This window comes from Lepidochelys kempii, chromosome 4 (assembly GCF_965140265.1).
Source record: "Lepidochelys kempii isolate rLepKem1 chromosome 4, rLepKem1.hap2, whole genome shotgun sequence".
NCBI lineage: Eukaryota > Metazoa > Chordata > Testudines > Cheloniidae > Lepidochelys > Lepidochelys kempii.
This window is the reverse complement of record NC_133259.1, coordinates 13,068,044-13,091,411: the sequence shown is the minus strand read 5'-3', so window position 1 is coordinate 13,091,411 and position 23,368 is coordinate 13,068,044. Positions and strand designations below refer to the sequence as shown.

At 42.4% G+C, this 23,368-nt stretch overlaps 1 protein-coding gene across 1 annotated transcript in view; it reads left to right on the top strand.

Annotated features, from left to right (window-relative positions):
• The window catches only part of CCDC158 (coiled-coil domain containing 158), a 62,593-nt gene that overhangs the window by 4,500 nt on the left and 34,725 nt on the right, over positions 1-23,368 (top strand). Inside the window, exons 4-12 of the mRNA XM_073340430.1 lie at positions 301-410; positions 743-1,070; positions 2,696-2,772; positions 3,740-3,850; positions 5,550-5,664; positions 12,607-12,726; positions 15,802-15,999; positions 18,665-19,147; positions 21,569-21,758. Coding sequence (XP_073196531.1) covers positions 301-410; positions 743-1,070; positions 2,696-2,772; positions 3,740-3,850; positions 5,550-5,664; positions 12,607-12,726; positions 15,802-15,999; positions 18,665-19,147; positions 21,569-21,758 — 1,732 coding nt within the window. The remainder of the gene's footprint in view (positions 1-300; positions 411-742; positions 1,071-2,695; positions 2,773-3,739; positions 3,851-5,549; positions 5,665-12,606; positions 12,727-15,801; positions 16,000-18,664; positions 19,148-21,568; positions 21,759-23,368) is intronic.

Sequence of the window (23,368 nt, the reverse complement as noted above, 5' to 3'; positions counted from 1 at the left end):
CCATGGCTTTCTTACATACTGGATTCCTGGACTGGCCAGGGGAGAGTTTGGTCAACAGCACATTCAGAGCAGCCTCTTACCTGTTCTCAGCTGCCGTAGCTCCCAGTGTGCCTCAGAACAGCAGCACTCTTGCCATGCCCCCTCCAATAGCGCCCCCAATACACCTGCACCACAGCACAGAGCAACAACTGGGTATCTGAGAACACTTAAAAATGTATCTTATTATGAATGATCATATTACCCTTAATTACATTTATTTTTGGTCAAATATTCAATAATTTGCCTGTTTTGTTTGTCCAGAACACTGAACTGCATGAACAACAGAAGTTCAATTTAAGACAGACAATCGTTGATTTGCAGACCAAACTTCAGGAGGTGCAAATGGAGAGAGATGCTCTTGTGGATATCAGGTATGCATGCTTACATCCGAGACTAGCCCATTGTCGTGTATCGGGTAAATGTTACACAGCTCCCATGTGGGCTTGCGAGAAAGAGAAGGACTGCAGCAGGTGATGGAACTGGTCCCCAAGTGCAAGGAGGGTTCTCCTGGAAGGAGCCTTAGGCAGCAGTAGTCATGGCAGCGTGCAAGGTCTGGCCCGTAGTTTCAGAAAACAGACCAGATTCCATAATTTGCAGAAACAGTGATTATAAACCTCCCCCCATATCAGACAGGATAAAGACAAACATTGTACACCATTATCACTTTCAATATTTCTTGGATGTCTTCCTTTCTGAAATACAGACGAAGAGAATCCCAGAGCCAGGAGGACATCAAAATACAGCTACACGCTACAGTTCATGAACTGGAAACAGCCAACCACCTTCAGGAGGAGATGCTGAGGGAGGCCAATAGCCAAACTGAGCATCTGAAAAAGATGGTACATGGCCATGAGGAAGTGCTCCATGAACTGCGGGGCGTCCTAGTGGACTATGAAGACAGCACAGGCAAGAGGGTATATGAGCACGAGAACATCAGCGGTCTCCATATCCGCAACCTGGGCACAGCTTTTAGTAAAGTCCTGCGAGATTTAGACTCAGATGTGTCGTATTTCAAAGGGAGGATTTTCCCGGTGAGTGGGGAGAACACTACTTTTCCTGACAGTTAGTGGTGTAAGCTTCCAGATGACTATTTGTTATGTAAAAACACTCTGAGAGCCAAATTCACAATGCAGTGCCTGGCTCAAGTAGCTGAATCCTTTCCCGGCCTCGGAGCAGCTGTGGAGTCAATTCACAAAGGCTGCTTCGGGGTGCTGCATGATCCCCAGGCACACCACTCCCACCTCCTGCACAAGAGAGCTCCGGACAATCCGTGTAGTGGTGGATCCTCTGGCCTTGTCCACTCCGCACTCTTGGGAGCCCTGGGGAAGATATTTTAGGTCAATATATCAATTTGCCTTCCTATAAAGATGCAAGGGCTTGTGATTTCAGCAGTTCCCTGGCTCCTAAGCTGAGTCTCTTTTGGTTATCTTCTAAACATGCTTGTGAGCAAGGAAACTGGCTGCTGTTGTGTGTTCCTACTATGTTCAGGGAAACGGGTTTTTGTATACATTCTTTCTTAATGGTATCAAAGAAATGCCTGGCTCCATCATCAGTTTCGCCTCCTAATGGAAACAATGCAGCGATGCCCCAAATATTGGCCAAAGGGCAACAATATTAATCAATAATGGCCTGAATCTGTACAGTGCTGAGCACATCTTGTGATGTGTCAAGGGCCCTCAACTTCTATTGATTTAGATAGACGTTAAGAGCACTCAGCCTTTTGTGAGATGAAGCCCTGCAGAAATCAGTGCTGGCTATTGAAGATTCCTTTGTTGACGCAATGTCATTGGCTTAGGGCCAGATTGCGCCTTGGCCACTGTGCTGGTGGACAAGCAAGTGATGGTCTTGTCTTTATTAGGACAAAAAAGGTGTGTTCTTAACTTGTCTGCTAACTCGAGGTGAAATCCTAGTGAAGACAACGAGGAATTGTGTAGCTTTCACACAAGTAAGCTCTTTGGGGCAGGGACTTCCTTTATTCTATCTGTACAGCACTAGCGCAGTGAAGCCCTGGTCCATGACTGGGATTGCTGGACACTACGACAATACAAATAATAATTAGTTAGCAACTCAAGGTAAACCCCAAGGTCCCCTATAGTTTTTAACTCAACCTGCTAACTTGTGTAAAAACTACAAATGCCTTTACTTCAGGTCAAATCCTAGTGAAGACAGTTAACTCAAGGTAAGAACACCTTTCTTTCCTAGTGAAGACAGACAGAGGGCGCAAAGAGCCTCACGCCCTTTACACATCCCATTCAGTGGCCAGCTACACAGGAGTCTTTGAGCTCAGGGAGTGCAAAGATGGCAGGGCTAGCACTGCTTTCTACACTAGCCCATGGAAAGGGGGCAGGCAGGAGTCCAACTGTGACCATATTCCCCATGGGCAGCAGGCCAGGCACAGAGAAGCACATGCTGTAACATCTTTAAGGAGGAGCACACTGGCTGAACTCACACTAGGGTGATTTGTCTCTGTACTGTCCCCAACTCAGCTCTGTAGCTTACAGCCAGAATTTAACCTTGCTTGTGTAAATTATGGAAACTGTTCAAGAAATGAACCTTGGTTTCTTAAACTGTACTATTGATTTAGATTGTGTTTTCATTTACTGGTGGGTGAGAGTGATTACTCACTATAAACAACACTGTAATTTACTTACAACAGTTGGAGGAACAACTTGAATCACTGAAAAAAGAATCACAGGCCAAAACAGAACTTCTGCTTCAACAACATCAAGATAGGTACCTTTTCCCTATTTAATCACTATTATAGTTCAGGTACCAACACTTCCTCACTTTTCCAGGATGAATTATTTTTTGTACCAGATGCTGGTACTGTAATAAGTGTGGGGTGCAGTAGCAGTCACTATTATTGAGGGTTTATCTGCTTCTATTCTAGCTTTGTATTTTTAAATGCTCATAACTTTCTGACACATCTAACAATTTCCAGACATGATCTCTGCTGAAAGGTCAATATTTTGGAAGCGTCTGAGCAAAACCATTTCCATTGGGTTGTAGTAGGAGGATTCTCTGACTTTCATGTTCTTTACCATGTCATGTTAATATTTTCCTAATATAGGCATGCTTGTTAATGACTAGAACTAAAACAGTTTAAATCATTCTTGTGTGGAGAGCAGCACTATTGTTAAAGCTGGTTAGGATAAAATCAATAGCTTTCTAAAGAAAGATGGAAAATAGAAGAAATGACGAGGTATTTTAAGTAACACTGCAAAAAATCCTTACAGTGCTTTTTGCTTTTTTCAAATCATGGCTCTTCCCCTCTCTCTGATTAAAATAAGCAACTGAGCTTGCGATTTATGTAGCCAGTGCAGATTGTTGTACACTTTGTCTAGTACATGGTAGTGCTTTAATGTAAATAACAATGTGTGGATGACATGTCTTTTATTTTTCATCTTTTATTTTCCTGGTTTTTCCCCTCATCTCTTTCTTGTGTTTGGTTTTTTTGTTCAGAACTTTGGCCTTCCTTGGTTCAATAAATTGCAACTTCTCCAACTTTCTAATTGAATTATCTAGTTATGTCATCAAAATAAACTCTGAATTAATTTTTATACAATTGATTACATTCATGACAAATCCCCCAAATCTTTAAACTTGTGACTACTGGGGAAATATTCTTTTCTACAGTTTATGCAGTGGGTAATACTTTGTCTACAATTGTAACCATTCTTCTTCTTTTTTTTTCAAATAGGATTGAGCAACTAATCAATGAACATGAACAGGAGGTGGCAGCACTGACTGATAAAACCAACAGTGCACGCAGCCATGCAAATAGTATCCAAAGCCAGATGGAGATCATTCAGTATGTTTCTCAGTTATACTGTAGAACACATAAAAAGTAACCTTGCTTCTAGAGAGGTCTCCTTCTGCTAGCATACACTCTCTGCTAGCATGATAAGATTTCTTAGTAACTTTGCTTCAGAGTTAATCAACCGCTGCAGAAATCGTGGGAGGCGAAATCTAAAAAAGGTACAAAGTAGATAGAGGGGAACATAGTCTTGTGCGTAAGGCAAAGCTCTGAGAATCAGGAGACATGGGAACTGACTCTGAGGGTATGTCTACACGACCTGCCGGATCGGCGGGCAGCGATCAATCCAGCGGGGGACGATTTATCGCATCTAGTCTAGACGCAATAAATCGATCCCTGAGCGCTCTCCCGTCGACTCCTGTACTCCACCGCCACAAGAGGCGCAGGCAGAGTTGGCGGAGGAGCGGCAGCAGTCGACTCACCGTAGTGAAGACACGGCGGTGAGTAGCTCTAAGTATGTCGACTTTGGCTATGTTATTCACGTAGCTGAAGTTGCGTAATTTAGATCGATCCCTTACCCTAGTGTAGACCAGGTCTCAGTCAGAAACAAGGTAAGTCAAATGAGTTATTGGAGTTACTCTGGTGCAGGTGAGAGGAGAATCAGTCCTGGGCTCTTTTCCTGACTGACATAAATTTATTTTTGTGCCTTTGAGCAAATCTCTGAGTCCTGAGTTATGAGCAGCTCCTGCAACACTGCAAAGTAGTGTAGTGAACAAGAACATTCCCCACTTGCACATCTGGATGGGGAATGCTCACAATAGCATTCCCTGCACTCTCTATCACAGGGACTGCTTCTCTTCCTCCCCTCTTTGGGAAGCAGAACTAGGAAAAAGTGGGACCATGGCCCTGCTCCATCTCTATACCCACCCACAGAGCGGAAAAGATTGCTGCGGGGAGCTTTCTGCACCAGCCTTATATAAATTAAGCAGAAGTGGGGCTGTGCAGAAATGACTGGAAGCCTTAACCATCAAGAGTTGGTCGGATTCTGGTCCAAAATTCATTCCCGACAATATATTTCTTGTCATCTGTATCATAAACAAAAATGGATGAATTCTTGTGATGTTTACTGGCAGAAATAAATAGTGATGAATCTTATAGAAGATCCTGTGGAAAAGCCACATATATGGCCAATGTTGGCATTGCTGATTGACTGGAAAATGGCATGGTGGTTCCCTGTTGATGGTCTCTTGATGACTCTAGGTCAGATGTGCTCAGTTTACGTGTTAAAAGATTAGTTTTCTATCTGCCAACCCTGCAAACTCAAGCTGGGGTTTGGAAGTCAAATTGGGCCATGGGTGACTTGCACATAATCACCCGTGATAAAGATTCTGTGAGCTGAATTCTGCCCAGAGTTCCACTTGTGCAGTCCTCTGGTGCAACTAAAGGCAGACTCTGGCTCCCCAATTAAAACTTAATTAACATGTGTGTTGATGATACATGAGCCAGAATTGTAAACCGAAATAAAAGCAGTAACACCTTATTTTTGTCATTAAATTAACTAAATGTGGCTGAATACAGAAGGAGCAGATCTGTTAGGTAAGAAGGTAAGACATTTTCATATTGTCACATTTCAGACTGCAAGTACACTTAATACTGTGAAGCCTAGGGATCACATCTTTAGCATAGCTGTGTACGTATCATGCTTTGGCAGCGCTCACACCCTTTTTTCCCTTCCTTTCAAAATTTTTCTTAGGGAACAAACACGAAACCAGAATTCAATGTACATGCGTCAGGTCAGTCAACTGGAATCCACTGTTTCTCAGCTGCGTTCTGAATTACGGGAAGCTAAAAGGATGTATGAAGACAAGGTGTGTGTGGACTGTAGTGTTCGTAATAGCTCCAGCTGAACTTGGTACATGGGCTTTCTCCTGAAATACACTGTATAGTTCAGAAAAAGACAATCACACTCTCATTTGAAAAGGTGTTGTTTCAGAGAAATTCAATGGCTGATCAGATAGATCACTATTCTTTTATCCACGGCACTGTTGTTCTTTCCAAACTATTGTATTATATACCACGTTTAAGCATAGGAGCTGGCTTGAAGTGGTTTCCATTATATATAGGGTTTGCTTGGTTCAATGGCTCTCAGCACCCCCACTATAAAAACTGTTCCAGCACCCCTGTGTTTAAGAACAAATAACATTGTTCTCTAACAAACAAATTAGAGGAGCACACAGATCAAAATTAGTGGCAAATGATTCCATCTGGATATCAATGCAGAGGACCATAGACTTTAAATAGCAGTTGAATATGTGGATCAAAGGCATTATGTCTCCTAAAATGGTAGAGAATGTGTCAAGAAGACACAATTAGGCAAATAAAAAGAGCTTCTTGCATGAGCCATAGCACCCAGAAGTGTTCTCCAATAACCTTCTATCTTGGGAAATCAAAGGGGAAACTAATCTGTTATAAACAGATCAAGAGCCCTAATCGGCATTTGGAATGTTAATTTTTTATCCATTAGTTAAAGGAAACTTGATTAGATCAAATAAAGCTGCTGTAATTGGCAGTTCAGACCAGAATGCTTTGGCCAGAGAAAGAGAGAGAACCATAGCCATAACCACAAGTACAGGCCGAGGCACTTTGGTCTTGAATCACCAATTACAGCAGCTTCATTTGACCCAATCAACAAGCTTCCTCACAAATCCTTTATTCTGTTTACCAATCTCCTCTCCCATCTACCTTTCCACAGTCCCAATACTATTTCATTTGGCTGTTTCATGAACATGCCTTCTCTCAGGGGTTCTCTCAAAGGTTTTCATAGGGCGGATCATACCTCAACTGAGAGTGTGTGGTTTCAGGCACCTGCCCAATCATGAACCATTTGGAATCACATAAAACCCCCATGGCTACTACAGCAATTGCTTGTGTAGGAAAATAGTGTTAGTATTTAAGTATTTTGAAGTGACCCAGATGGAAAGACAGCGTTTGTCAGCACCTGCAGGTTTAAGCTGCTTTTCTTCTTCATAGCAGCAAGTTTGATAGCACACTGAAAATCCCCGACTCAGAATATGGGCAGCAAATCGTTTTCCTACACCTCTACCTTTTGGTGATCAATTACCTTAGACAAATGGAGAGAAGTTCACTCCAGCCAGTTCCACTCCAGAAGTTCACTGCATCCATTCACTTTTCAGAGAATTTATTTCATGTCACCTCCCCACCCCAATTCCACATCCCTTTCTGGGATCCCTCTTACAAGAAAATACAAAGACTGAAGTCAGTGCCCTTCCCCAAATGGGAATGGAAGAGTTACTTCAGCAGTAATTGGGAGAGGGGTTGTATTACCATTATTTCCTCATTCCGAAATACACGAGAGCTACAAAAACTGAACACGTACATCAAAGTTCCGTTTCTGTGTGGTGATGACAGTAGCCTCTACAGTATAATTCTTTCTCAGAGTTCACAAGGTTAGTTTGAGACTGTTCCCCTAAAAAATGCCTATTTCAATATAAATATCTCGCGCTCTCTCATCAAAAATACTTGAGGCGTTGCACAAGTGAAGGCCACAGAATGACAGATTTCTTTCAGGATGTGGTCCCCATCAAATATGGGTTGTAACTGTTTGATGATACCCCATATGGGTTCAGGTGTGAGGTGGTAGCTGACAATTAGAGCTGTGTAATCATTTCCCTCCCCCTCATGACTGGAGAGGTATTAATTGGCCCGGGGAAGTCCTGATAACACCGCTCCATTGGAGCTCCATTGTCAGGGAGCTATGGGAGTCCAGAATCCCAGAGTAAGTAGTGGGCCTCTGTGGAGATGATCCTTGTCTCTTCTGCATCCCCCAGCATCTACTGGTCTCTGGTGATGGGACTATGGCTCACTGGCCAGGGGAACACTCAGAGGAAATCCACAAAGAGATTTTCCCTGCACAGCAGTAGATAACTCTGAGTCACTAACCACAATATTTTGTGTGCCCTTTCTTTAGAATTTCCATTTCCTTATTCCCTTCCCTGGACCTAGGCCCTTTGGTTTCATAGATAATTCTGCTGTGATTCTGACATCTCATAATTATTATCCGAGGATAATTCCCCCTTTTCCTCAGAGGCTGACCTGAAAATTGTTGCTCTCCACTCTCTGTAAAATTAGAGCTGACAACTTATGCAGTAACATTTGACTTCTGGAGTCAAATCCTGCTTATGCTACACATCATGTTAACTTTGGCAGCCTTTTCCTACTTATTAGTGGAAAGTTGCTCCCATTGTAGAGATGCTGTATGATTTGACATGGTTGTTATTTTCTGTTCACGAAAGGCCCAGAAAGGGAATAGCAGGGATGTGGTAGGTCAAGTTTGAGGTAGCATGGAACAGATATGTTGGGCATTTGAAAGCAGGCCAACCTGCCTTCTGTCTGGCTCCACTTACTGCTCTGTTTCACGTGCATCAAAATTCATTCTACTGTTTCCAAACAAGCACAGCAGATCTCAAACCAAACACATTTTTTGTTGGGCTTGTAAATTAATCTCTGTTATGTTCCAGCTGTAACAGCAATGCAGTTTGCCATGTACTTTTTAATGTAGATGATTTTAACAAATTCTGTTTGGGATAAACAGAGCAGCACACTAAACTAGAATCATAGTAATGTCGGGCTGGAAGGGACCTTGAGAGGTCATCAAGTCCAGCCCCCTGCACTGAAGCAGGACCAAGTAAACCTACACCATCTGAGAGAGACAATGTGGGTGCGGTAATATCTTTTATTGGACCAATTTCTGCTGTTGAGAGAGACAAGCTTTCAAGCTTATCCAGAACTCTTCTTGAGGTCGGGGAAATGTACTCAGAGGGTCACAGCTAAATACAAGGTAGAAGAGATTGTTTAGTGTAAGTGGTTAACAGATTTCAAGGACCACTCAAGGTGAAGTGGCCGTTAACACCTTTCCAGTCATATGGGGGAAAAGGAGGGGAAAAAAGCTGGGGGTGGGATTTAATGGGTTATAGATTGTATATAAGCCATAAATCCAGTGTCACTATTCAGTCCTTGGTTTTTAGCATCCAGCAAAGATACAAATTTAAGCTCCCAGACTCATCTTTTGAAGATATTGTACAGGTTTCCTTTGAGGATGAGAACTGAGAGATCAGATATGGAGTGATGGCTTTGTGAAAAGTGTTCACCCGTAGGTGAAATGGATGGTGTTTTTGTCTTTTATAATTTTTCTGCATGAGTTCATTCGAGAGCACAGTAATTGTCTCGCTTCACCCACATAGCTGTGATCAGGCCATTTAGTACACTGGATGAGGTACACCATATGTTGTGACAGGCATAGGTAGGACCCATGGATCTTGAAAAGTGTGTGTGTTGGGGTGGGAGGGTGTTGATCATTGTAGCTGTGGAGGTACGTATACAGTTTTGCCTCTGTTGTTCTGGCAGGGTCCAGTGCCACTTTGAGTTAGCGAGTCCCGGTCTGTGGGGAGTTTGCTTCTGATGATGAGCTTAGAGAAGTTGTTTGAAGGCCAGAAAAAAGGGTTTAGGAAAGATTTATTTCAGGATGTGGTCCCCATCAAATATAGGTTGTAATTGTTTTATGATACCCAATATGAGTTCCAGTGTTGGGTAGTAGGTGACAACTAGGGGTGTGCAATCATATTTCCCACCCACCCACGACTGGGGAGGTGTTTATGGGCCATTTCCACTTGAATGGTCCCTTGAAATATGTGTTACCGACTTATGCTAAACAATCTGTTCCACTTTGCATTTAGCTGTGACACTGAGTACATTTTCCAGACCTGAAAAAGAGCTCTGTGTAAGCTCCAAAGCTTGTCTCCCAGACCAATAGAATTTGGTCCAATAAGAGATATTACCTCATCCACCTTGTCTCTCTAATAGCCTGGGACCAACACAACCTCAGCTCTAGACCATCCCTGACAGATGTTTGTCTGGAAGATGCCACACCTGTATCTATGATTGCAGAACACAATCTTTGGGCATTTTTCCCTTTTGGAATTATTAACAAAAATAGAAACCCAGAATTTTATGTGCAATACTTCTCCGAATGTTACTAGCTGCAGCAAATATCACTTTCAGATACCTACAAAATGGACTGCTCTTTAGTCCATATGTATCCATGTTGACTTCCACATATACTGTATAAGTAACACAGAGTTTTCAGTGAGAGACAAGTTGAAAATTGGAGAGCATCTGATCTCAGGCTTGGCTGTAGAATTATTCCTGTGGATGAGAAGGGGTGTATTACGTATGGTATCAAAATAAAGCTGTTACAACTATGTATATTCAAACACTGCTCTCGAGCCTCTCTGGTAGGAAAATACCTTAGTAAACTGAAAAGTAGCTGAAATTTTCAAACTTGAGTTCTGAAAAGTGGCTGATTCCCCAATTAAGTTACTGTGAGATGCAAGTACGGAGTACTTTTAGGACTTGTGAAAAATCAGGCCACTTATTTCAGTTCCAGAATATTAATTTAAGTATCTAAGGATAAGCACCCGCCCACATTTGAAAATTTTAGCCTTTTTATCATCTGATTGTGAGCTAGTCCCCAACCTTGTTTAATAATCTTTTCTATAGGTCTCCTACACTGTCTCTAAGTGTGTCACATTAGAGGAGAGGTACCCAAAGTGTGGAGCCACGCCCTAGGGGGATGCAGAGGAATGTCTGGCAGGGCACAACAAGTAGGGTTGCCAACCCTTCAGGATTGGCCTGGAGTCTCCAGAAATTAAAGCTAATGTCATGTGATGAAATCTCCAGGAATACATGCAATCAAAATTGGCAACCCTAGAAGCAGGGACTAGGCCAGCCCCTCGGGAGTGGAGAGGGAGCACCACCCTGTCCCTCCCTGCCCCCAGCTCTGCTCTGGTCCCGCTGCCAGCCATGTCTCCGACTCCCAGCCCTGCACCTGGCCCTGTCACCAGTCTTGGCGTGGATCAAGTCCTGGCCCTGTACCAGCCCCTAGCCTTGGCTGCTGGTCTTGGCTCCATTCCCAGCCCTGGGCCAAGGCTGGGGACGGAGCCACACCTGGCTACTGGCCCCCACTGCAGCCCAGCTGTGGCTCTGCCCCCAGCTTTGGCCCCTGGCATCAGCCCTGCTCCCAGCCCCAGGCCCACCTCCAACCGCAGCCCCAGCCTTGGCCCCTTTACCCCTGTCTGCGTCCCTCTCCCCTGAGATACAGCCTCATTCCGGAGGGATGTGTGGACAGGAATTAGTGGGGGCATGACCCTCAAGAGTTTGGAGACTGCTGCATTAGAGAAAGTTTACCACCTCCAGGTAGAGCTAACCCATTTGTTTGCACATAGATTTGATAATGTATTTATGATGAAGGAATGAAGCTCCCTGCTGTGTTGTAGGTATTATTGACTTCATCAGCTATTGCTACAGACACGCAAAACCTTACACTCAGGCCATGGCTTGTCTGAAGGATTTCACTTCATCTTTAAGAACAAAGTGAATATGACCAGACACAAGCATTTTTAGAGGAAAGTGGGTAGTATAGGGTAAGCTATTATTTTTGTACTACTCCATCTGGACATCGTTCCCACACTGTGTTTGGCAAGGGACTCTCCATACTCTGCCAAATCCTGGCTCAGATTTTCCTCGGGAGATCTATGCACGAAGGGCTTTCTCCATTAACAGATCTGTTCCACATGGAAGCGAGGGGGCTAGCCCCATTGGTAGTACCTTCCCACACCTCTGGAGCCTACAGAGGGCTCTCCCCTGGATTGGGTTCTCACAGGAGGCAGGGAGTAGGTGAGAGTGTGTGGACCATCATTTCCTCCCCGCCCCCCCACAGATATTATGTGCAATAAATAATATGTCCTTTCCCATGGAGCCCCACCACAGGGGGCTTTAGGAATGGCCCTGTGGGCAACTGCAGACAGATAAGGCCCTGGGAATGGTCCTTTAGTGTTGTACTTCTAGCAAGCACAGCAGTTACCAGGGGCCCCACAGCCAACCCTCACCTTCTCTCTATGCCAAGAGCACTGTAGGCCTTAGAATCAGAATTGCAGCTCAGTGACAGGGAGGGCAAATCCTGCCTCTACCAGGCTTTGGGATAAGACTTGTCGAGGAGATCCTTATGGATCTGTCCTGTACTCTCCTGTTGAATAACAGCAGCATCATTGGCATGATGTTCCCACTCTCCCCTAGTCTAAAAGGCAGGAGTTTTAGGATCACTCCTGAATAAACTGGTATTAATAATCAGAACATGTGCTATTCCCCTGTAATTATAATTGCATTATAGAGAGATCAGTTTCATTGGCATAGGACAGAACCAGTAAAGGTTGGTTGGCTGTTTTTTAAAGACTGCAAAAAGGTAATTTCAAGATCTTAGTAGGGCCAAGAAAGATTTTAAAATTTAAGTGTAGTTCTTTGAAAAGTGTTGTAATAGCATTGTGGGTGGTACTATGTTTATGTGCTCAATTTTCAAATTGCCAAATTGCCAACCCTGCAATCTCAACTTGGAATCTGCAAATCAAACTGGGTTTTTTCCCTAGCTCAGACATCACCAACATAAAGATTCTGCATTTAGACTGTAGTTAACAATTCTCTTGATGAGGTCTGAATGGGAATAGAAGCCAGCTCATTCTCCCCTAGGTGTGTTGTCTCTCCAGGGCTAACAAGAAAAAATATAGTAAAAACTCATTTTAAAATCACTAAAGCAAGTAGATCTTTCTGAATACACATAGGGAGCAGATCTTCAGAGTACAGCAGCACCTTTTGTACATAGGTACTTTTCAGAGTGGAACTGCCCCATAAGATAATTATCCCCAGCTGTTGCAGTCTTTTTATTTGCATGCATACTTTAGATAGAAGATCTGGAAAAGCAATTGCACCTGGCTCATTCTGAGATGGCAGAGGCTCAAACTGAACGGGATCAATACAGTCAAGAATCTGGAAATCTGGATGATCAGCTTCAGCAGCTGCTGGTAGGAATTTGAGATTAATAAACCTATTAAAGAACAATTTATAGGGGAGTTCCATTTTAGTAATCAGTTTGTCTCATAATCAATTGAATACATTAATTTAATCTTACCTTCTAAGAGCTTTTGTTTTTATTGTTCCTGTTGTGTTGGCACCTTGCCTATTATGAAAAGCTGGCAGCCTCTTTATAATTAAGATTGAGACTTATTATAAATTTAATCTTGCTGCCCCAGAAATCCTCAAAAAGGTCTGCAAAGAGCACACTCAATGCAGGTATACCCCTTGTAGCTAGGCATGAAGGAGAGTCTGCTAACACCAACTGCTGCCTGGAAGAGGTCTGCCTGTTCTTATGACCTTAGCCCCCTGGTCAGGTCATATTTAGTCCCACCCCTTCTAGGGTAGCAAGAAATCTTACAAATAATAGTTCTCGTCCTTACTTTGGCCCTCAACTCTGGTCCCTACAGCCTTCATTCAGCCATAACCCCTTCCTAGAGGTTTCACACAATCTTCCACAGTGAAGGACAGGGGAACCCAGACCCCTCCTTTACACTGGGCCCCTATAGCCAGCAGCTCTGCTCCATTAGACTCCTTGCTGCTGTCTCTCTGGATATCCTCCTTCCATGGCCTTTTTCCAGGCCTTCTTTCCACAAATTCTCTAGTTTCACCCTTCTTTTAGTGGCCAGGGCTCCTCCCTCGGTCCCCCAACAAAATCCCAAACTAGAAGTACAAACTTCTGCCCTCCTCAGGTTCTCATTTAATCTCTCAGGTTTTCCCTGCTCTGTTCCTCAATTGACCATCTACCAGGATGCTTGCTCTTTCTGGAAGTTCCAATTCTGCCTTTTTAATCAGCTTACTCCACCTCAGTACTTGCTCCATGTCTCTCCTAGACTCTTACTAGCCTCCTCTATTCAGGAGAGGATCCCAGGGAGCTTTCTCCTTGACACTGCCAGTCTCTCCCCTTACTACTACTACTACTACTAAGAGAGGCATTACCAAACTTTCTCCCCACAACCATCCTCTAGACTGGGCTTCCTCTCTTCATACTAACAACCCAGCCTCATCCCAGCTGGGATTCATCTTTAATTGGGCCTGGCCCACCCTTCAGGTGCAACCAGGTGCCTTAATTGAGCTCTCTACTCCAGTTAATTCTTTCATTACTTGTGGGGCACATACCTCATCACAGGTTCATTTCCATTAGAAACCCAGGAAATTCAGAGCTAAGGTTAACATGAAAAGAAATGCAAACATCTGAAACTGAAAATCACAGTTAAGGCTCCCTAACATAAGAAGAGCTGGCATACTGGGTCAGACCAAAGGTCCAGCTAGTCCAGTATCCTGTCTTCTGACAGTGGCCAATGCCAGGTGCTTCAGAAGGAATGAACAGAACAGGTCATCATTGAGTGATCCATCCTCTATGGCCCGTTCCCATCCTTAACTCTGACTTCATAGCTAAGTTAGGTTAGCATCCCATCTTCCCTTCTTTTTTCCTTTCATATCTACTTTGTAAGATTTTTTTTTTGGTCCAGGACTTTTCTAACTGCTCTAAATAGCCCCTAGCAATAGACTGAAAACATCTTAAATTAAAAAAACAAAATAAAAGCAAAACGGTACCTGTACAGTTTGCACAGATAGTAGCAAAATTGTGCATCACAGATCATTGGTTTCATACATACACCCTATTTCCAATGCTAAGTGTAATAGTTCATCATCATACTCATCTTTTGCTCTGTGTATGAGTTCTGTAATTTCATGATTGGGTTTTGGGAGATTAGTATACCAACTCTCTGTCTAGTGTCACTTGTACAATAGGTGACACATGAAATCTGAAGAAGAGTTTTGCATGATTGCATTCTGGTATGCTGTTTAAAACAAACAGAAGGTGTTTTTTCACACAATGCACAGTCAGTCTGTGGAACTTTTTGCCAGAGGATATTGTGAAGGCCAAGACTATGACAGCATTCAAAAAAGAACTAGATAAGTTCATGGAGTGTAGGTCCATCAATGGCTATTAGCCAGGACTGGCAAGGATGGTGTCCCTAGTCTCTGTTTCCCAGAAGCTGGGAATGGGTGATGGGGGATGGATCCCTTGATGATTACCTGTTCTGTTCATTCCCTCTGGGGCACCTGGCATTGGCCACTGTCAGAAGACAGGATACTGGGCTGGATGGACCTTTGGTCTGACCCACTATGGCTGTTCTTCTTTATAGCTGTAGCAAAGGCTAGAGTCAGGACAGTCACTATACAATTAAGCGTAAAGCATCTTAGTTTTATGGTCACTGATTAAATGAAACTGTAATAGATGAATAAGGTAGTCTCAGTTTCTAATATTCTCCAAGGCATTGGGGGAAAAGTTAAATTTGTTTCAATGCCTTTACTGTGTATGTTCATTCTTTCATTCTCGGAGCCTCTCGTTTCGTTCCCCTTTTCTTTGGCTTTACTCAATATTCTACATGCTGCCTCCACTTCCCAAATTTCAGACTCTTCGTGTTCTACTGAGAATTCTGCTACCCCCTTTTTTAAACTAACATGTTCCAAATTGCCTAACCATTCTGGATTGTGGCATCAGTTTTTGAAACTTTGCATTTGTTTCTGAGCTAAAAATGATTGAAACAACGTACAACAAATTGCTGTCTGCAAACAGAGTAAATCAAGCCATGAAATTACAGGTTTCATTATTGTTAAAGGCGGATGATTTCCTTCCTTGGCATGCACTGTAGTATTTGTATTTGGTTCACTTTTAATTTTGATACAATGCTGCGTTTTTCATTTTGCTGATTTTTTTGGCTAGAGTATGTTGGCAAAGAAATGGTATCAAAGGCTTCAAGTCTTGAAATGTTAAATAAGATAGTGATAGCAGTAGTACTTAGAAGAGGGTTAGTTTAAAGCTATTGCTGTGTTGAAGGATGGTGCCTCAGAAGCATCAAACTAGCTATTCACCAGAAATCCTGGCTTTTATTAGTGGTAAAGATATAGTAAGAATGATTTAACTTTATAACTGATTGTTGCTAAAATTAAGGAAAACAAAAGACAGGATGGCTTTATGATTTAAAGAGGGAAATGGCTGCTGTAATTTCTTGTAGGCTGATGTACATAAAAAAGAGATGGAACTGAGTCTGGAAAAGGAGCAGAACAAGCGGCTTTGGGATCGGGACACTGGCAACAGCATCACCATTGACCACCTACGGAGAGAACTGGACAACAAAAACATGGAATTGCAGCGCATGGAAAACATAGTGAAGACAATGAAGACCGAGTGTCAGGGACAAATGGAACGTCAGGTCAGGAAGGAACTGCTGAGTGGTGTTATTACCACTGAGAGGTTTCCCATACCCATACACTAGGTATATACTAAAAATAGCACTGTTTTTGTTATCTTAGTTGGAACATGAGCAGCATCTATACATAAGGTGCCAGAGGTTTTCATTCTAATGCCCCGGTTTTGATCACTCATAACTTTTGGAACTTTCATCTGTCAGTCAGAAATTTTCAGTCCTAGTCTCTGGCCTAAGGTGATTTTATACCAAAACAGCCAGAATTTGAAATTTGGCACATTAACACACTTGATGGAGAAGTGACTTTGCGTGTCTGGTGAAACTTGGTTTGGTTTTGGCCAAGTTACAGAATCATAGAATCATAGACTTTAAGGTCAGAAGGGACCATTATGATCATCTAGTCTGACCTCCTGCACAACGCAGGCCACAGAATCTCACCCACCAACTACTGTAACAAACCCCTAACTTATGTCTGAGCTACTGATGTCCTCAAATCGTGGTTTAAAGACTTCAAGGTGCAGAGAATCCTCCAGCAAGTGACCCATGCCCCACGCTGCAGAGGAAGGCGAAAAACCCCCAGGGCCTCTGCCAATCTGCCCCGGAGGAAAATTCCTTCCCAACCCCAAATATGGTGATCAGCTAAACCCTGACCATGTGGGAAAGACTCACCAGCCAGACACCCAGGAAAGAATTCTCTGTAGTAACTCAGATCCCACCCCATCTAACATCCCATCACAGGCCATTGGGCATATCTACCACTAATGGTCGAAGATCAATTAATTGCCAAAATTAGACTATCCCATCATATCATCCCTTCCATAAACTTATCAAACTTAGTCTTGAAGCTAGATATGTCTTTTGCCCCTACTGCTTCCCTTGGAAGGCTGTTCCAGAACTTCACTCCTCTGATGGTTAGAAACCTTCATCTAATTTCAAGTCTAAACTTCCTGATGGCCAGTTTATATTCATTTGTTCTTGTGTCCACATTGGTACTGATCTTAAATAATTCTTCTCCTCTGTGGTATTTATGCCTCTGATATATTTATAGATTGCAATCATATCTCCCCTCAGCCTTCTTTTGGTTAGGCTAAACAAGCCAAGCTCTTTGAGTGTCCTTTCATAAGACAGGTTTTCTATTCCTTGGATCATCCTAGTAGCCCTTCTCTGTACCTGTTCCAGTTTGAATTCATCCTTCTTAAACATGGGAGACCAGAACTGCACACAGTATTCCAGGTGAGGTCTCACCAGTGCTTGTATAACGGTACTAACACCTCCTTATCTCTACTGGAAATACCTTGCCTGATGTATCCCAAGATCGCATTAGCTTTTTCATGGCCATATCGCATTGGCGGCTCATAGCTCCAGTCACCTGTGATCAACCAATACTCCGAGGTCCTTCTCCTCCTCTGTTACTTCCAAGTGATGTTTCCCCAGTTTATAACAGAAATTCTTGTTATTAATCCCTAAATACATAACCTTGCACTTTTCACTATTAAATTTCATCCTATTACTATTACTCCAGTTTACAAGGTCATCCAGATCTTCCCGTATGATATCCTGGTCCTTCTCTGTATTGGCAATACCTCCCAGCTTTGTGTCATCTGCAAATTTTATTAGCACATTCTCATTTAGAAATATCAGTTATAAGCCTCCAGAAATTGCATTTTGTGCATGTACAGTAAATGTAATGTGCACAGGACCAATAGCAGCACCCTATGAAGCTCTTGTGGACTGTTCTCTATTTCACTTCTCTTTCAAGATGATCTTTCTGGTGGCAATCACTTCTGCAAGAAGGACTAGTGAACTAAAGGCCCTCATAATTGATCCACTCTATACAGTATTTCATTGGGACATAGTGGTGTTTATGTCCACAGCCTAATTACTGGGCTGAGTTGAGCCCTGCGTCCAAAAGGACTGTTCTGTTGCTTTCAATGGAGTAGGCTCCTGGACATCAAGCTCTAGAGTCAACTCCTTCCTTCAAGCTGCTGCATCCTCTTAAAAAATCTTCAAACTCCAAATATGTAATCCAGTGCTAATCCTGTCAGCTGCTGCTCTCCACTTTACGTCAAATTAATTTGTCTATAACTTGATTCCTTTATTTGCCACCAACCAGCCAGGCTTTCACGACAACTACTTCCTGCAGCCACCCACCCCATGAAATTCTACCTTCAATTCCTGATATTTCTGGGTCCATTCTTGTCTTCTGCATCTGTACTGCACTATTATTGGCACTTGGGTGACGATGCTTCCTGTTGGAGGTTGTCCCATTAAAGTCTATGCACTTTGCTGACTACAGCAATAAATTTATGTACTATTGACGCACACATACTTTTTCCAGGATATGTTTGCTGTAAAGTTCAATTGGCCAGGCTTTAATATATTGAGTGATTTAGACCTGTCTCCTCTAAATAGTTTAGAGACAGTTAATATGTTTATTCTATTTTTCACATCAGTCCTACTTATTTTTTTTCTATATTTCACCCTATGTTTCCTTTATCAAGGAAGGACGAAAAGCAGAAGAATCATGAAATCCACTAGGGTCCTTGTCATGCAAACCTAATTTACTAATGAAGCTCTTAGATACTATTATGATGGATGCTATAGAAAATTCATAGATAGGTAGATAGAAAATACGGTTGTCAAAACTGACCATTTTATTGTTACCATTCAGATGGCTGCAATTAAGGAAAAGAATGAAAGCATTGAAAGAGTCTCCTCCTTGACTGCCCAGCTAGAATCAACCAAAGAGATGCTCCGTAAAGTAGTTGAAGATCTGACAGCCAAGAAGATAAATCTGGAGGCTTCTGAGAGAGCCGTGTCTGACTTGACAGCCTGCCTGCAAGAGAAGGAGAGAGCCATTGAAATTACCAATGAGGAAATCAAGAAGCTCCGGTCACGGGTAGATAGTAAGTTGCAGGAACTCCAGCACTTAAAGAATGAAGGGGACTACTTACAAAATGTGCAGTCGGAGCGTGAGACACTGAAACTGCAGGTGATGGAAAAGGAAAGAGTTATTGAGATCTTTCAAAAGCAAATTGATACCATGACCCAGATTGTGGGCCAGCATGGCCGAACTGCTGGTGCAATGGAGGTGGAGAAATCTCAGCTTGTGAAAGAAATCAGTGACAGGAAACTGGAAGTACAAGAACTTAAGGTCTGTACATTTCACCGTGTTTACGTCTCTGCAAGACAGTATGTTCATTCTATTTTAAAATCCATATGTCGATATGTTCACTGTGTGTTTTCAAGCAGGTCAGAAAATGGGCCTAGGAATCTATAAACATTTAGAAGACCTATCATGGCTGGGAAGATTATCATTATGTTATCATTATTATTTTGATCAGTTTGTATGAAAAAATAAATATTTCTAGGTCTGAAATTAACACATTATGGGTGAAATCCTAGCCCCACTGAAGTCAATGGGAGTTTTGCCATTGAGTTCAGCGGGGCCAGGATTTCACTCTGTGGCCATGAGTCAGAGTAGTAACTAAACTGGACTAATTATTCAAAAATGTGCACCTGAGTTGCACACGTAAAAGCATACTTTTGCATATACCAAAGGGATAATTGCCTGAACAAATGCAAATTTAACAATGTGTGCAATTACCCAATTATGCACAACCAAATGTGTGTCTGTGTGAATAGCTTAGCCTCTTATTTTTATAATCTATAGGCCAATTCATCTGCTCCATCATTTTACCAAAGAACAAACAAGGACTAGAAGGAGGTGGCAAAAGAGTGTTCTTCATCACAAAATTACCACTGTGGATCCCCACTGTCAGAATAGTGCTCCAGCCATTGTGTGTCCCACTCTAAGGCAGTTGAGCAGCAGGTGGTGGTGTGAATGCATTGATCTGCAGACCTAAACATTTTGAATTGTGGTTATAAAAAGCCAGCCTACCATTTTCAGCTTCTTTTCTAATGGTGATAGAAGTCATAGAACCATTGCTTCATTGCTCTCGATTACACAGTGAATTAGTTTTAGAATAACAGTGGATGTTAGTATAAGAATTAGCCATTATAACTGATGTTAATTGTTACTATAACAACAGTAGTGTTAGATCCAGAACTAGTTTGTTCTTTCATAGGCAGATTCAGAGAAGTGTTTAGGCTTCAAAGGTTGATGACAATGAGAAGTGCATGACAGACCAACCTGTGAGGCACCCCTTACCATACAGGCTTCACCACCCCCACCACCTCAGGCAAGAGGCGAGTGGGAGAAGTAGACAAACGTTTAGGAAGAAATTTTGTCCACTCAGCACTCAATCTTGAAGGCCTTGGAGATGTCAGATCTGAAGGTGTCAGACCACACCTTCAACAAAACAGAAAGAATCGTATTGTTACTGAGTAGTGGTAATTATGAGTGTTCAGTTACAGAAGGAGAAGCACTCTCAACCTTTGTGGCACTCTTCATTGAGACTGATTAAACATTCCTCATCTAGAGCATACCCTTTAGACCAGACATCTTCTTTAAAGAAGAGGCATTCTAAGCTAGCCATATCCACGAGCTGACAAGACTCCTTAGAAAAGGAAAGGTTGGTTCTTAGAGCTTACTCAATTCCAAGAGGTTCAGATTTGTTGGTTCTTATAGAAATAATTTGATCAGTTCAGCACTGGAGGAACATTTGAGCCCTCTCCAATGATCTCCATTGGTTCTGGTCTGATGTCAGTTCAGCACCCAGAGTTCTGTGTGCAGGCTAAGGAGATTTGCAGTGCATCATCAGATCCAGAGCTGACTCCCTGGTTCTATTACAAGCATGGTTCTAAGTTTCTTGGGCTGAATCCACTAGAGACTTTGCAAGTGCTGTATCTGACCCTAAACTTAGCAGGGCTCTCACTTCAGAGACTCATATACGGAAGTCTCCCACCTCATGTACAGCAGCCTTCAAAGCCGAAGGACCTTATTACTAAAATATTCTGATCTACCTCTTCATCAGCTCCGTCTTCTCTCAGTGCTGGTTTAGTATGAAGCCATCCTTGCCTCCTTGTACTTTTGCTGTTGTGTGATGTGTATGGGGTGCCACAGCTGAGCTATGGCCCCTACAACCTTTGGAGCATGTGACTTTTCTGGTTTCAAGTACCATTTTACCCTGGATCTTCTCATGGTCACCTCATGTAGATGGTATACTGAGCACCTTCCCAAAGGCTCAACCTAGTTTCCATCAACTTGGTAAGAAATCATTTCAAATCCCAGTTCATTCACAGGTGAACAGGTGCAAATCAGTCTTTTTAAAAATCTTGTGAGTAACTATGGAAATCAAAACACAAAACATCGGTGAGTTAGAGATCTTATAAACTGATTTAGCCACTAGCTGAACTCTGATAGTGCTTAAGACCAAAGCACCTTTTGTTAAAAACAGTAATCACTTGGGTTAGGAGAGATAGATATATATGCTGAAATAATCTGTTTATGCATTTATCCCCCCATTTTTAAGACTGTGTCTTTTCCATTCTAGTTTTCATCTTTGCACCAAGTTATTTCATGACAAAAATCAGATTTCAAATAATCCTGTTGTGTATGTGTCTTAATTGTTAATTAATAGATTTATTATAATTTATTTATTTAAATAAATAGATTGTGATGGACAAGAAAGAAGACAGAATCCGTGAAATGGAGGCCAGATTGAGTGAGCTGGAGCTGGAAAAAGTTAAACTGATAAATACCTGCACTGAGAGACTCTGTGCAGTAAAGGATATGAAACTGGAAAGAGACCAACTAATGAATGAGCTGAAAGCCAGTCGCACTGAGCTCGCCGGCCTCGCAGGTAGGGAGCCTCAGATCAGATATCTCCTAAATCAGGCTGATGTTAAAAATAGAAGAGCTGCCTGCTCAATCCAAATATGGCTACTAGTAAAGTCAAGTAAGAGGTTCCCAGATAGAGTACACTGATGGTCAGACTGCCTCAGAGCGATAATTCATTATTTGGATTTCTAGTATACAGTGAAGATGGTGTAATCTAGAGGCATAACTCCCAGGGCCTTGTGCAAAAATACTTAGCACAGCCTGACCTTCGGTGGGGCCCAGAATAAAAACCCTAGTAGGTCACAGAATATAAACTTCACCAAGAGCCTTCCTTCTTCCCCAGGTATTATACAGGGAAGCTAGATAGTGCAATGTTCCATAATTTAAATAAACTTTTCTGGCAAATCCTATTAACTGTTTATTATCAAACTGTAGTGAAATATGTTTTAATTTGTTTTGTTATGGGCATTCTGTAAAATCTTGTATCTTAACCTATCAGAAAGAGGACATTAGCAAATGCATTCCTTAAATACTGTGCATGAAAGGAGATCAAGATGCCAGGGACATACAGTATGTGATATTGGCAGAAAGCGTCTGAGCCCTATCACTGCCAATAATAGCCTGCTCAGAAACTCATAACTACAAGGTGAGGTTGTACAACTGTATTTCCTTTCACCACAGTCTCCAGAACTCAAGGAAGTCACCCATTAAGGCAACCAGACCAACCACAATTCACATGCTGTACTATGCCAGACATTATGCCAGCCACACACATTCACAGATTCCCCCATTCATTTTCAGCATAGACACACCCACAATACAGATGCCCAGCTCCCCACAGTCATGCTCCAATGCACAACCTTAACTCTGACCTCAGCAAGATTAGTAGATGATAACCATATACATACTTTTACTTGGAAAGTCTGTCCTCAGATTTTGTGAAAGGTAATAACAGTTAAAGTGTGTGAGGGCATGGGGGGGGGTGTCTGAAATGGAGGGTCCAGAGCTGGAGGGGGCACACTGTTTGGGAGCCAGAGCTGTGCTGGTAGGGAGAGGGAGTTGTGTGGGGATCATAGCATTGTGCAGGACAATTGGGGGAATTTGAGGTGGTCAGAGCTGTCTGAGGGAGGCATTTGAGTTGGAGCTGTGCCAAAGAGATTTCAAGGTGGGATTGTGTGGCGAGGGGGTGCTTATAGCTTTATCAGGACATAGAGCAGGTTGGAGTTCTGAAAAAGAGCCTGAGAGAATGGGCACAGGTCAAATATTTTATCTCACTAGTAGCTATGCCACACCAGGTAGCAATGGGCAGTCTGATCCCTGAGCAGCGCACAATTAAGAAGTATAGCTTTACTGTCACGTTGTAGAATGGTAGCTTTAGAGAACAGTTAGGAAATGCATCTCATTTTGTTCCGGGGAAACACTGCCTTTTGATGACATTGTAGCAATGCAATGGAATATGACGTGTTTTAATTTGTTAGCAAATTTAATTTGTTTTTTTCTATGTTAGTTACATAAATATAATATTCCTTTTAAGGGATTAAACAGTACATCTGTATAACCTTTTAGTAACAGGTGGATGATTTTATGAATCACTTTACACTTTCATTCAATTCAATGTGCTTACATTGAACA